The following is a 14278-nucleotide window of genomic DNA, read 5'->3' as shown; positions in this document are numbered from 1 at the left end:
CATCCGATCCAAGGCAACGTGTTCCTTTAAGAGCAGAAATTAACTGAACAAAATATATACTAATTCTGAGAATATCAGCCAATATAATAGTTGCATTTGGTGAGGAATTTCGTGGTAAGCACTCCCTGTGAAACAAAAAGCTGTTTCTATTTTCGAACGATACACTGTTTGAGACAAACTCCAGTAATAAATCTTCACAGCTTTCAATTTCAACTTAAACAGTTTCGATAGACCATGGAGGAAGCTCTTCCTTCCTCCACGGATAGACTCAATTGGAAATGTCTTTCGTAAGTTAAAGTATTTGTCTTGCAAAAAGGCCTGTTTTTCTTTTCCAAGTTTGCAATTGTTCACATTTTGACGTACTTGTTGTCCCTTTTGGTGAACAATGTTTGTCTAATAGGAGTTCTCAAAAAAGTGAAGTCCGATTGTCCCTTTTTTTTGTTTTGTTACAGTTTTAGTTTTGTTTATGAAAGTCAATTTTTATATTTAAAAACTATTGTTTTGAAGTGTATATATTGATGGTTGCAGCAGACAAAATGTCTATATTCGAATTTACAATTTAATGTAGGGAACTAAACAAGAAATAATTATTGCCCAAGCCACCAACGTGAAGTAGTTCCAACATTCAACATCTAATAAGATTTGCATACACGTGTAATTCCGAAGAAATTTAAGGCACCTTGGCAATCACGGATACAACAACTCACAATATAAAAAACACCATTTAGTATTCTTTCAAAACAGTTCTGTATAGTCGGTTGAGTCTGTTTCGGCAGTATCGATTCCAGTATTCGAAACTTCCTCAGGATTAAACGGATACGGTTTATCGGGTGGTGATACCGCAACTGGGCTGGAGCTGAGGGACAGATTGGAGCTGCCCTGGCTCGAGACTGAAGTTCTATGGTCCCTCATGCTCATGTAACCGTCGTCGTGTTTTAACAGCGACTCCTTCATTGAAAATATCAACGGCGACGGCTCCTCGACACTGCTGGAACGTTTTCTCGGCCGTTCGTACAGATTGACTGCTGGTCTGTTGTTCTTGGGCACGGAGTAGTAGACTTTAGGACCGTTTGCTTTGGCAAAAGAGGATTGGTAGGAAGGTTGGCTGGCACTCCGTACCAAGTGACTGGTCCTAGGCGGTGGTTCCTTGTCAGGGCATTCAGCGATGTCGTGGAGCTCTTGGAAGCTCTGCTTCCGAGTCACCTGGGTGCCACTGCTCTCAGGTGTGGCCGGTAATGCACCGTTCTGCCTCTCGGTAATGCTGCCTTGGCGACTAGGTAGAGGTGGTGAGCTACCTGAGCTACTGGGCCGACTGCTAACAATGCTCGCCGTGTCCTGACTGTGACGACGGTTGAAGCGTAGTGCATGGGTACTGTCAACACTTATTGTACGGGAGTAAGCATCGGGTGCACTGGTCTTCCTCCGAGCACCTACCCCTTGTAAGCTGTTCCTATTGTTAGGTACCAATGTGGGTTCAGATATATGCGATATACCGTTGGAGTTGGTGTTTATGGCCGTGTTGGCCACATATGGGACACCCGTTGTTGACCTGGCTGTACGTCGCATCCTACCTAGACGCCAAACACCCTGTGGATTATTAAGTGGCATGTAGTCTCTCTCGGGATGCTGACTACCATCTAAGCCAATGTAGCCATCGGCACCTACCATCACAGGGCTAAGCTGCATGCGGCTGTACACTTTGCGCTCTGCTTCAAGCTTGCGAATACGTCTCCTTAGAATGACTATGTACACCACTAAAATGAATATGGTTATCAGTGAGAAGAGAGCGACAAACACGGCAAGGGTGAGGTACTTCCCCGAGGAAGGTTGATGAGAGGGTATCTCGTTCACAGACGGACCAGACGAGGCTGGAATGACGAGTACCTCGTCCTTGTTGATAAGGATTGTTGGAGCTTTTACCGTGGGGTTGGCTTTGTCAGTAACCAGCAGTGTGGATGTGGCTGGGATAATCGGTAGGCCAGCTTCGCATTCGTTATCCGGCAATCTTAGTCCAGCAGGCATACCGTAAGCTATGGAGCCCTCGGTGATACCCATACCGTATAGCGTCAGCGAGAAGTTCTCATCAGGAGAAGCACCCCGTAGAAAGTGTACACCGTTGGCCAGGTTCATCTGGGCAGTGCAGTACTCGCGGCCATTCATCGTGTGCCGCAATCGATCAAGCCTGCTGAAGGAAGAGTTTGGAACTTCAAATAGGTTGTGTTCCAGACCTCTGACCTGATGACATTCCAATATCACATTAGCAAAGTTAGTCAGCATCTGCTGAGAGTACGATGACTCTATGGTATAGAACACGGCATTGTTGGAGTAGTGCTCGATGGCAGGCACGATCATCATGAAGGGATCACCTTTGGTCTGGTCTGCGTCCCCTCCAAGGCTGTACTGCACCACGATGATCGGTTTATCTGCTGTGATGGTTCGACTCGAGTTGGACATGATTTCCATCTCGAGGTACTGGCCGGCATCGAGCGTAGCACTGCCGTATATCGACGCAGTGACTATCGTCCCATCCCGGGCGGCCATCACGCGGAATGCGTCTCCACTCGTTCTACCGTACAGAGGCGAAGTGATGAAGTTCATCCCCCAACTGTTGACAGGAATAAGCATCTCTACCAGGTGATCGCAGTACCGCATCCCGACCGGCACATCGGCACATTTGCTGCCGGACAGAACGCCGATTTTCTTGCTAGCGACTATACGAGTTCCTGTGAGATCGTCGTCTTCACTGGCGAAATGCACAGACTGCAGTCGGTGCAGAGTCAGTCTAATGTGGTCTCCTTTCCAGTACCTTCGCCCCTCGTGCTCCACCGACCCCGATAACGAGATGTCCACCACGGTGTTATTCAAAACTCCCAAGATCATAAACTGAGATTTCCTCTGCGACCTTTCCAAGCGTGGTGATATACTGTACGACACAACGTAATATTCCGTTCCCAGGGCGTCGGTCGGCAGCGCCAAGAAGGAATCCATCGAGTTGCCTTCCTCCACACCGTAGACGGTTATCTCATGATCAGCAGTGACGAGTAAAGCCGATGTTGTGGATCCATCGATCACCTTGACCCTTGACCCATGAGAGATCATCCTGGTGATTTCACCCAGGGCCTGGGAGCGAATAGTGACTCGTGTGGAGCGGGTTGACGCACCGACGATGTAGAGTCGAGGGTTGACTGATGGAGACATGGTCTCCATGAAGCCCACAACGAACTCCGTACCCTTGCTGTCTCTATCTGGACACGGCTTGTTGTCTGTGTGCGCAAAGAAAAGAAAATCACTGTCATTATTTTGTGAATAATATTCTCATAGTGGACACAATTTTAATCAACGATTTATACCGAAACGCGTTATTGAACCTTCGACATTTGGCGTATGAATGTGACCATGAAGTTGGGGATTTTCCCCACACGAAACCTTGCCGCAATCTGGCTCATTTTCAGGTTAGATATAACGCAATCCGCGACTTATAAACAAAGCCCGAAATGTATCAAATTTAAGCTCAGGAAGGACCCTTCCCCTCCCAGTAGTGCCGTAGGACAGGCTATCTTAATAAGTAAGACCTAAAAGTATTGGCAGCGTCGATGATGCAGGCCTGGTCAATCCGAAAGTGTTTCTGTATGCGTCTGTCTGTCCTGGGGAATGGAAGAAACGAATGCACAATAACATTGACCGTTTGAACGTTTCACCGAATAGGCGTATAAACAAACAAAAGGTTTCCACCATCCTGTTCGAATGACGGATCACATACACTCAATAGGCCAAGCGGATGCCTACAAGACAATGGTCCCGAATAGAGATTACATTTCAAAGGACAATAGAGATCATTGTCAGGGTCAGACAGGTACCTGGGAAGATTAATACTCTCAAATAAAGTCAGAATTGGAATATTTGCTTTTCCCTCTAAAATGTCACTGATATTTAAAAATGGATGAAACAACACAAACTAGTCCACTGAATTGCAACTTTGGTAATCGACTTTCAATTTGTGACATCCTTTTCGAATTCGAGTGAACGATGTCATTGTTTGTTCCTTCTTTTTCCAGATGATCTTCATGTCAAGGGAACTCGGCTAACATAGACACCAAGCTGGCAACAGCGAATCTCTCCCATACCATGGAGGTAGACCTCCATGCCCATACTAATATTGGTTTAACGTCTTTGATTGCACAAACCAAGAAATTGTAACTATACTTGACGACAACACTTATTCTACTAATTGTAAAATGAGCTTGGTAGGATTCGAACACACAACCTTGTGACTACATGTCCTGCAGTTCAACCATTGGACCATTTTGACCCCATTGGGTTAGATAGGTAGATACACAAAAAAAGCTCAAAACATCAAGAAGACGGTGCGTCAGATCTCTTCATGTTCTGGACATGAGCAATTTAAACTTGTCGGGGTGTAGAAGAACCCGCATATTCTTGACGAGTCATCAGCTAGTTCTATTTATACAAGCCACCGTGCTATTTATATATCCAATAAGGATACCATATTCGGCTTGAAGAGTCTGGTGAATTTCCAATGCACATTATTATCAGAAATCAATGTAGAACTGACTTTTGACTTGGTTTCTGGTGCCGTGAAAGAGCCATGTTCGTATAGTGTTGTTTTTACAGTACTTCTGACTCGCCCCTAGTCTCTCAATTGAACACATCCCTTTTGAATGGACGATTGATCGATGACGTCACATAGCCGGCGTCATGGGATTGGTTAGGAGACATGGCTTATTACCAAGCACCATGGCAACTAATTCAAACGCGCCTGCACCCTCTGGTGATTGCAAAGGTTGTGTAATATAGAATGAAGACCTATACTGTCATTACGGTATGGGTCAAAATTACCACATCAAGAATCGGTGTACTCAGCTGCATTAAATTGAGGCGTGTGCTTCAATACAGGTCTCACAAACTCTCACATCGCAAGTAAAGTTTGCAGACAGGTCAGCTCTACATACAAAATGCCGGGCATGGCATGCCTCATCATCCATACACAAGTTTTTTTTGTGAGCATTTAACTTTAAGTCTCCGCAAAGGTTTCAAATATGAACAATGTTCGTCTGAATTTAATTTGAATTTGATGAAACTGATAGAAAACGAGCCAGACATGTTGACAGACGATTTTTCTCAAGAAGAGATCAAAATGATCGATTCAAAATAGCTCTGAGTCGTGCAGTCAAACGTCAAAGCTGATACTGTTCCCATGGCGGTAGGCCCTTGGTTTGACACCGCAAACCAGGGCCCTGTTTGTCACAGCATGAGTAGACAATACACATTACACAAAACATGTTTGATGCTTAAAGGGAGCGCGTACCTTTGGTTTTTGGAACCGTTCGAATGTTTTAATAATATCGAAGTCTTATAAAGCGCATGTATCTACCAAACAAGGTACTCAAGGCGCTGAGTATATATACAAACTTTCAGAAGGTTTGTACATACTCAGAAAGTTTGAATATACTCAGAAAGTTTGAATATACTCATTATGTAGCCACTTATAAGAATTTACAATGTGCATACCGCAGCCGCAGCAAGGAACACCGGGGCGAACCCCTTCTCTTTTCGATAAGTGCACTGGGCTATTTCACATGCGTTAGGCTACACAACAGGAACCAACGGCTTTACGTCCCATTCGAAGGACGAAACAATGGTTAAGTTGGTTGCTTAAGGACACACGTGTCACGGCTGGGGATTCGAACCAAGACTCTGCTGATCAGAAACACCAGAGTTTTAATTCGGTGCTATTATATAACCACTCGGCCATGACGCTTCACAATACTTTTAATCCCATATAAATGTAAAACACACAATAAAACCAATTTGTGAACATAAATTCACCTAGGAGGTAGCGTTTTCGAGATGTCGCCGGAGCGGTTATGTCCTTACATAGAGAATAAATCATTATTGGAATACACAGTCATAGAAACGTTTCTAACAGAAACGTTTTCCATTGATTCAAATTTGGGAGATAAAAACTGTTATTCTTTCTCCGATTTTGTTCCAGACCAATATTCTCTTTGGCTATATTTCAACAACATTTAAACGTATCTACAATCAACGTAATTAGAATATACTTCTAAGCCGTTGCTCTTACCAATTATATGGGCGTATGCGTTGTGCATTAGGCTATACATAGATGTCTCTTACGCGATATCATGGACCTTTTAGTAATCTATAGCATGCTGACAAAAACCATCAGTTTGAAATCAATCTATACCACCATACACCGAATGGCAATGAGTCTGGGTTCGAATCCTATTCGAGTAATCTTTATGCCAGTAGATTTTTCTTTCTCTCTCAACTAGACTCGGGTACGGACCGTGAGCATACAGTGTTTCACACACATTGATGTAGGAAAAAACCGAGACGAGATTGTGCTTTCAGAGTGTTTCTGGTTGATTTGGAGCTTTTTGGAGCTGGATGTGGCATGAATGGGGAAGAGGCGTCCTCCCGAGCTGGCTATATGAATTACCGGCCAGCTTGAGAAGAAGGCTACGCCCAAAAAGTGGCCCGGCGGCAGTTTTTTTCTGTTGTATAGAATTGGCATCCACATTTTTGTTTTAAGGATTCCTTTTTTTTTACTCGATTTAGAAAAAGAAAATTCCTTATTGAAAAGCACCACGACAGTGGCAATGTTGATGTACAGAACAAAGTCTGCGTCCCTGTGGCGGTTTCAGTCTTCCGCCGTGTTCAGTTTTCCGGGTGACGTAGCCGGACATTTCAACACGTTGTTCGAACGGTTTTAGCTTTCCGGCGTGTTCAGTTTTCCGGGTGACGTAGCCAGACAAAACTACCGCCGCGAGTACCCTGGCAAGTACTGTAGTTCAGTGAAATAAAAAAAATAACTAAACAAATAAAATAAAATAAAAAACGGTAATAAATAAATTTAATAAACTAAACCAGAATAATAAAAAATTCTTCTGATTCTCTGACGCTCGTTCGGTACAAATACAGGATAATTTGCTTGGTCTTCACACCAAATTCTCTCATACGATCCACGCGTTCGCCGCTCGTTGTACTCGTGGACGCCGCCATGACAGCTACCGGAGAGTAACACGGATGACTCAATACGGCACTAAAAATGGACTACTTTCGCTTGCTGTGCGCAGGCATCGCATGACGTAATGTTACCGTATTTGGTCATTCAGAAAACTGAACACGGCGGAAAGTTGAAACCGCCACACCGGGCGACGCTGAAAATGATACATCAAGCCAAACGGTACAGCGTGAAGACTGCAAATTCTTTTTGTTTTTTTTTGACGGTGGATGATGTGATGAATTTAGCCTACAGATTTTGTAAACAGACTCATTCGGTTCTGGAAATGAACACGATGGTGAAAACAGAACAACTCAGTAAACAAGCTCCATGTATGTTTTGAAATGAATTTTTGTTTTGACATTTGCTATCATGTGCGTAAGTGATGACGTAATTCCACTGTAAGCCACTACACACAGACTGGATCCACCGATTACCAGAAGCCATTACGAGCTGCATTGAGTTACGGTAATAGTGTATAAAGATTTATCTGAGAAAAGTGAAATAATTAATTACTTGGTTTGATGCTCCCGACGTCTCCTAAGAAATATAAGTTTCAAGCACAAGAAATGCTTTTGAACATCACATGTCTTATGGGGTAAAATTACACCCAAAGGTATCCTGCTATGGGTCCTTGGGGTGGATTTCACAAAGGTAGTCCTAACTTAGGACTAGTCCTAGGCAATGCTAAGAGATAGGACCAGTCCTAAGTTAGGATGAGTTACTGGTCCTAACTTAGGACTGGTCCTATCTCCTAGCATTGCCTAGGACTAGTCCTAAGTTATGACTACCTTTATCTACCCCTTGTGCAGTAAAATGCGCCTACGTGTGACGCCGTGACCAACATGTAGCAAAGCAAACAAAAATCTATCACTTTCTGTGTCACCAAGTGACGAGACACAAGAAGACACCACTAGAAACCACTCCGAACGACAACCGTGCAGAAAGCTCACGAGGGCGCCCTATAAATCACGGGTTGTAACCCCCGGTTTCCGTTTCTGCTGGACACATTTTATTTAAGGCTATTTTTGTCTATATTACGATCAAACTAGCCATGTTCGGTTTGACAAGGGTTTCTTTAACAATGAAAAACAATGTAGAGAAATTTGTATATAGGATTCCAAATAGGAGCATTGTCAATACAGATCCCTTACTATCAGAAGGACTGTCTACATTGACAGCAATTACACGCAAAACATGAATTTAACTACTCTTTGTGCTCTCCCCAGCTGTTGTATCAGAATCAAATTTTCAGGGGGAAAAGGGGAGCAAAACTCCACTGCCCCCATTACTTTCCCACGCCTTAAAATCCAAACTCTAAACCTTCACACAGCACACAGGGTTATTCTGATCCCCGTGTACTGTTAATCGTTGTCTAGCCAATAACACACCGCCATTTCAGTCACTTCATCAGGATAAGTTTGTGAACGTTTACAGCGACGTAATACATGCTCTTGAATTTCAAAACGCTGTATATTAATAGAGGAAAACCCCATTAGTGGGTGTGTACTGACTGCAATATCTTGTTCTAATGAGCCTACGCATTGACGTGTCTTATACGCAGATGTCTCTGACAAATTTTGAAATTTGGTTTGGTCCAAAAGGTAAAATCCAAATTTCTGCTATGGTACAAATTTTGAAAATTGGGTTGTCTACTTTTCGACCGCCAGTCACTGGCAAAAAGTAAATTCAAAATTTCTGCTAGCAGAAAATTAAGATTTTGAACAAATGGTTTTACTTTTTCCACAATCAAAAAAATGGAAAATTGCGTTGTCCACTTTTGGTCCTCCATACTATTTAGTTAAACAGTGGGAAATCCGCACCGCGCTACAGTTCCTGGCCCTATTTTATTTCATCGTCTAAACTTGAAATTAACCACACACGATGATGATATGTCTCTGAAAACGTCCAACAGTGTGATAGTATTTTTTTGAAATACACGTGTTGAATCAACTTGAAGTTGATGAAACCCTGACGTGAAAATATGAAGTTTCCCTGGAACTAAATTGCTAGTTTCCTTGAAATCCACTTGTGGATTCAGACTGGGCACGGTTTATTTTCGCAGCCATTTTGTGTATGTAGGTCGGGGACTATGGAATCATTACCGGCAGACAATATTTTATCAACAAACTATATGTTTGCGCCATTTTACCAGTAGGCCTACACGTTAAGGTTTAGCGTACATTTGATAGGAAAATCGGAATATATATATTTAACTTCACCACCAACTTAATTCGAGATCCTTCTTTTAAAAAGAACATTATTAAGGCTATATTTTGCTTGTAGTTTTTAATTTTGCGAGTTTTCGTCGAATCCATAAAACACCTCTGCTGATCTTTCAATTTGAAAGCATTGTCTTTCCCTCTTTTTTTTATAAACCCAACTCGAATTTTCTTTTAAAAGATTAAAGAAACATCAAAACATAAATTGATGTTTACAAAATATTTCTAACTCCGTCTTCTCACCTGGCATATCTCAACATATGCATAAATTAACAAACCTGTGGAAATTTGAGCTCAATTGGTCGTCGAAGTTGCGAGATAATAATGAAAAAAAAAACACCCTTGTCACACGAAGTTGTGTGCTTTCAGATGCTTTATTTCGAGACCTCAAAATCTAATTCAGAGATCTCGAAATCAAATTCATGGAAAATTACTTCTTCCTCGAAAGGTACGTTACTTCAGAGGGAGCAGTTTCTCATAATGTTGTATACTATATAAACAGCTCCCCATTACTCGTTACCAAGTAAGGTTTTATGCTAATTGTTATTTTGAGTAATTACCAATAGTGTCTACTGCCACTTATGTGCTCTTTTACTCAAATTTCCTCTTTCGCTCGAATCTAATTCCAGTAATCATTCATGGTCTTACGTTGACCCAATGTCATCAGGATCATGTTCGTAATTTGTGAAGATAATTAGGTTGATTTGTTGTAATGGCACTTGATTAGAAAACGTAGCAAAATTGTTATCTGAGTAGGCCCTACCCATTCAACATGGAGACCGTTCCGTTAAAGGCAGTGGACACTATTGGTAATTGTCAAAGACTAGCCTTTACAGTTGGTGTATCTCAACATATACATAAAATAACAAACCTGTGAAAATTTGAGCTCAATCGGTCATCGAACTTGCGAAATAATAATGAAAGAAAAATAACCCTTGTCTCACGAAGTTGTGTGCGTTTAGATTGTTGATCTCGAGACCTCAAGTTCTAAACTTGAGGTCTCGAAATCAAATTCGTGGAAAATTACGTCTTTCTCGAAAAATATGGCACTTCAGAGGGAGCCGTTTCTCACAATGTTTTATACCATTAACCTCTCCCCATTACTCGTCATCAAGAAAGGTTTTATGCTAATAATTATTTTGAGTAATTACCAATAGTGTCCACTGCCTTTAAAAGTTAGTTTTTATACATAACATCTTTACAAACTGTTGTTAATGCCTTACCCGCCCCTTTCCTTCTCTAAAGCTTCTTGAACAATGACATTGTGAAAATAAATCCTCTAATAAGGCTGTATATTATAGTCTCCTTTCTTTTCCGACAAACCTACTCGATGAAGTGTAAATGCCAAATAAAACCAACCCCGTTTGATGAAAAAATATAGACGCGAGTAATATCTGTATTGTTGTTAGTACCCATCCTGGTTCGAAGCCTGACTTGGATATTTTCCACATCCTCTATCCATCGTGTCATAATTACGGGGGGATGTCACTTATGAAGCCATGAATAATAAATAAAACAGATGAATATGAAATTTACCGGCGGCCTTGGGTTTAACATTACAATTGTGTCATTAGGCCTACGCATTATGCACTTGGGGCACACAAGGCAATCCGATCCCCATGGTGATTTTTCAAACTCATTGCTGTTTCCGTGTGTTTCTATGTCATCGTTTTGTAATTAACACCTCAATGATATTTCGTAGACGAACCACACTGCCCATTCTCTATACTTTCAGTTCCTGTGTTTAGAGGTACAAGGGCAATGACCACAGAATAAACCAAACATGACTCAATGATGAAGAAAGACGTTGCATCCTCTATACGTTTTCAAAACATCGAGTGAAGCAACCTGGGCATCTTTCTTGTAATTATTCGAGAACGATCACGACTTCTTTTATCAAAAGCCACTTTAAAATACCGTGAAACTTACACATTTTAAATATATTTTCAACGACAGGTCCTTTTCCAGAACATGATATCAAGATTTTTTAAAGGAAGTTATAAATATACGTCAGTGAATTCTTGTAATTTCTCTGAGTCATTTCTTTTGGTTCCATGTATGGTACTTGATATGCCCCTTAGTGATTTATAAAGCAAATGATAAAGTTGTATTCCACTGGAGGCTGGGCATGTTTCTAGTTGAGCACAACGGCCCCCGTAAAATTACAGAAAACCCGCGAAATGAGAATGCACTTATAATATTTCGCAGGTAAACATTCTCGTGATTAAAACAAAATTGTGATCAAACATTCATTCAATCATTTCTTTTACTTGTTTTCACACAAAAGAAAAGGGATATAATTTATATTATATTTAATGATTAAGGAAAACATAGGTATACAACGGGCAAATTTAAAGACACTGGATGGACACTATTGGTAATTGTCAAAGACCTGTCTTCTCACGTGGTGTATCTCAACATATGCATAAAATAACAAACCTGTGAAAATTTCAGCTCAATTGGCGTCGAAGTTGTGAGATATTTATCAAAAAGAAAAAAACACCCTTGTCACACAAAGTTGTGTGCTTTCAGATGCTTGATTTGGAGACCTCAAGTTCTAAACTTGATGTCTCGAAATCAAATTCGCGGAAAATTACTTCTTTCTCGAAAAATACATCACTTCAGAGGGAGACGTTTCTCACATCGTTTTATACTATCATCCTCTCCCCATTACTCGTAATCAAGAAAGTTTTTATGATAAAAATTATATTGAGTAATTACCAATAGTGTCCACTGCCTAAAGGCAAATTTACCTTTTTTTGTTTAACCTTTCGATTTTTTTAAAAATCCTATGTAAATGTAGATAGGCCTATATAATAAATATGTCCATGCTGGAAAATTAATCCCTATAGAATATCTTTTTACATAACCACTTTAATTCGAAGTGAAGTGTTTCACAAGGTTGTTTTTGCCATTAATTTTAAGAGTGATAACGAAATGTATTCAGTCCCGTTATTAAGCACTTTCAACCTTTTTTTTTACCGACACTTCGAATTAACTCTGTAAACGTCTGGTTTATTCCGAAGAACCAATATAATTATGTCAGAAACAAACTATGAAACTAGAAACCATGTCTCCCTTCATGCTGAAAGTTTGCTTATATAAAAATAAATAATGTGCATGTTTTACTAGTTAGTAAACAATGCGTCTTGTCAATATGTCACTCAATCAGTTAGGACGTGTCCAGTTAAAGCTATAGACACTAACTCAAAATAATTGCTAGCGTAAAAACTTGGTATTAACGAGCAAGTGAAAGCTGATTATACGGTAGTATAAAACATTGCGAGAAACGGTTCCCCCTGAATTAACGTAGGCTTTTGTACTCTTGCAACTTCGATGACCAATCGAGCCAAACATTTTCACAGATTTGTTGTTTCATGCAAATATTGGGATACACCAAGTGAGAATACTGTCTTTGACAACTTCCATTGGTGTCCAGTGCCTTTAAGATTCATAGGCAAAATTATCGGGATGTAAACGCATGTTTACTTTGTTTTCACATTTGAAATTCAGCGGGAATAGATTTTAGAGTGATTTTGGCTTCTGCTGATTTTCGTCAGGATATCAAGAGTGTAGGCAATTATGTTAAGGCTTAACAACGATTTTGAAACTTCCACAGTTTACATTTTGGACATAACCCTAAAATCTAGCTCAATTTACGCTGTTACTATGTTTACAAAACAAAACAAACCAATGTCGCTATTCGAATTAAGGAACATTACAGAACTTACTAACAAAACAATTACTGGCAGTGTAAGCACCTTATGTAATTCACCATACTATACATAAACTGACAAACCTGTGTAAGTTTGAGATAGATCGGCTATCTCCGCATGACAATTATGCAAAATAAAACATGAATACAACACCCAATGAGCGATAAACTCCAAAACGTGAAATTAGTTTATTTGTTTCTCATAAAATATGACATTTCAGACATATTTCAAGGCATGTTTTCTGCTATCAATCTTATTAGACCTTGTAAGTTTTATGTAAATCTGTGATCTTCACAATTGTTTACAACGTTCCTTGAAGCTAAAAAAGTTATGACTAAAAACTCAAGGATAAGACACTCACCATTCTGAACGCTATGAACCAGCACAGTGTTCGCTCCAAGAACAATCCATAACAACAAAAAGGCACGTCGAGACATGATGCTAAACTTTCAGGCTTCTCAAAATAATCCAAAAAACTTGCCGGTAGTTGTACTTCTTCAAGGGTGTGTACCACTGACCCGGATGGGTCTAATCCCGGTATTTGTTTCGGGTAGGCAGTGGGGGCGAAGTGTAGCGCACGGACCGGCCAAAAAGGCACCCCAACTGTCCGCTGCTAGCTTTCACCACACTGTAGTTAAGCTTGAGTGTACATGTACATCTACCAACCCTCGACCTACACCACGGGCAGAATACGTGAAGCTGCCTTTAGCATGGATGTACCGTAGGTTCATATGAATACAACTAACGGAAGCTAACCCACGTGATGTAGAATAGATTCTGGTACGTTGTTATTAGCCAGTTTCCTTCTCAAACAGTGTGTTTATGTGGCATGTGTTTTAAACAGGCATTATTATAGAGGAATATACTTGTTTGATTGCTGAAATCTATTGTCTCGATTGGTATAAAATGTGCAACATGTATCCAGGGTCTAGCGTGTGTTTTATGGTTTTAGGAAACATCCGATCCCGGGGTACCCATGTCTAAGCACTGTATGGGGACTATCGATGCATCATGTGGCAGCCAGGATAGTGGTTTATTTGGTTTCTTTAGTCGTGATTTATTGTCACGGATAACACAATCATATCAAATTATGAGGGGTATGTTTTTGGAATTGAAACATTGCATGCCAGTCTGAATTACTCCATTCGAAACAATCAATCAACAAATCCAGCCTACCAACCAAACACTTTGAACATCATTTTATTTGTTAACCTTAAATAAGTACAATAGGTTTGGCTAGTAAGCTATTTATCATATGGTAGACATTCTAAGAATAGTGTGTAGACGTAGTATTA

The 14278-nt window shown here is 40.6% G+C and overlaps 1 protein-coding gene across 1 annotated transcript; it reads right to left on the bottom strand.

Annotated features, from left to right (window-relative positions):
* Nucleotides 1–433: 433 nt before the first annotated feature.
* On the bottom strand, nt 434–13650 carry LOC117301427. The gene is made up of 2 exons (XM_033785414.1): nt 13345–13650; nt 434–3263 (listed from the first exon to the last, which is right to left on the bottom strand). The coding sequence occupies exons 1-2, from the start codon at nt 13418–13420 to the stop codon at nt 736–738; spliced, it is 2604 nt and encodes an 867-aa protein (XP_033641305.1). The 5' UTR covers nt 13421–13650; the 3' UTR covers nt 434–735.
* Nucleotides 13651–14278: the final 628 nt, after the last annotated feature.

This window comes from Asterias rubens, chromosome 1, assembly GCF_902459465.1.
Source record: "Asterias rubens chromosome 1, eAstRub1.3, whole genome shotgun sequence".
Classification (NCBI taxonomy): domain Eukaryota; kingdom Metazoa; phylum Echinodermata; class Asteroidea; order Forcipulatida; family Asteriidae; genus Asterias; species Asterias rubens.
This window is presented reverse-complemented; position numbering and strand designations above follow the sequence as displayed.

What these genes read in the sequence shown, in the direction of transcription:
- LOC117301427 (XM_033785414.1), bottom strand. Translation starts at nt 13,420, where the DNA reads ATGTCTCGACGTGCCTTTTTGTTGTTATGGATTGTTCTTGGAGCGAAC. An exon ending in GGTTCATAGCGTTCAGAATG is followed by an intron (nt 3,264 to 13,344) that starts GTGAGTGTCTTA and finishes TTGCGCACACAG; the next exon opens with ACAACAAGCCGTGTCCAGAT.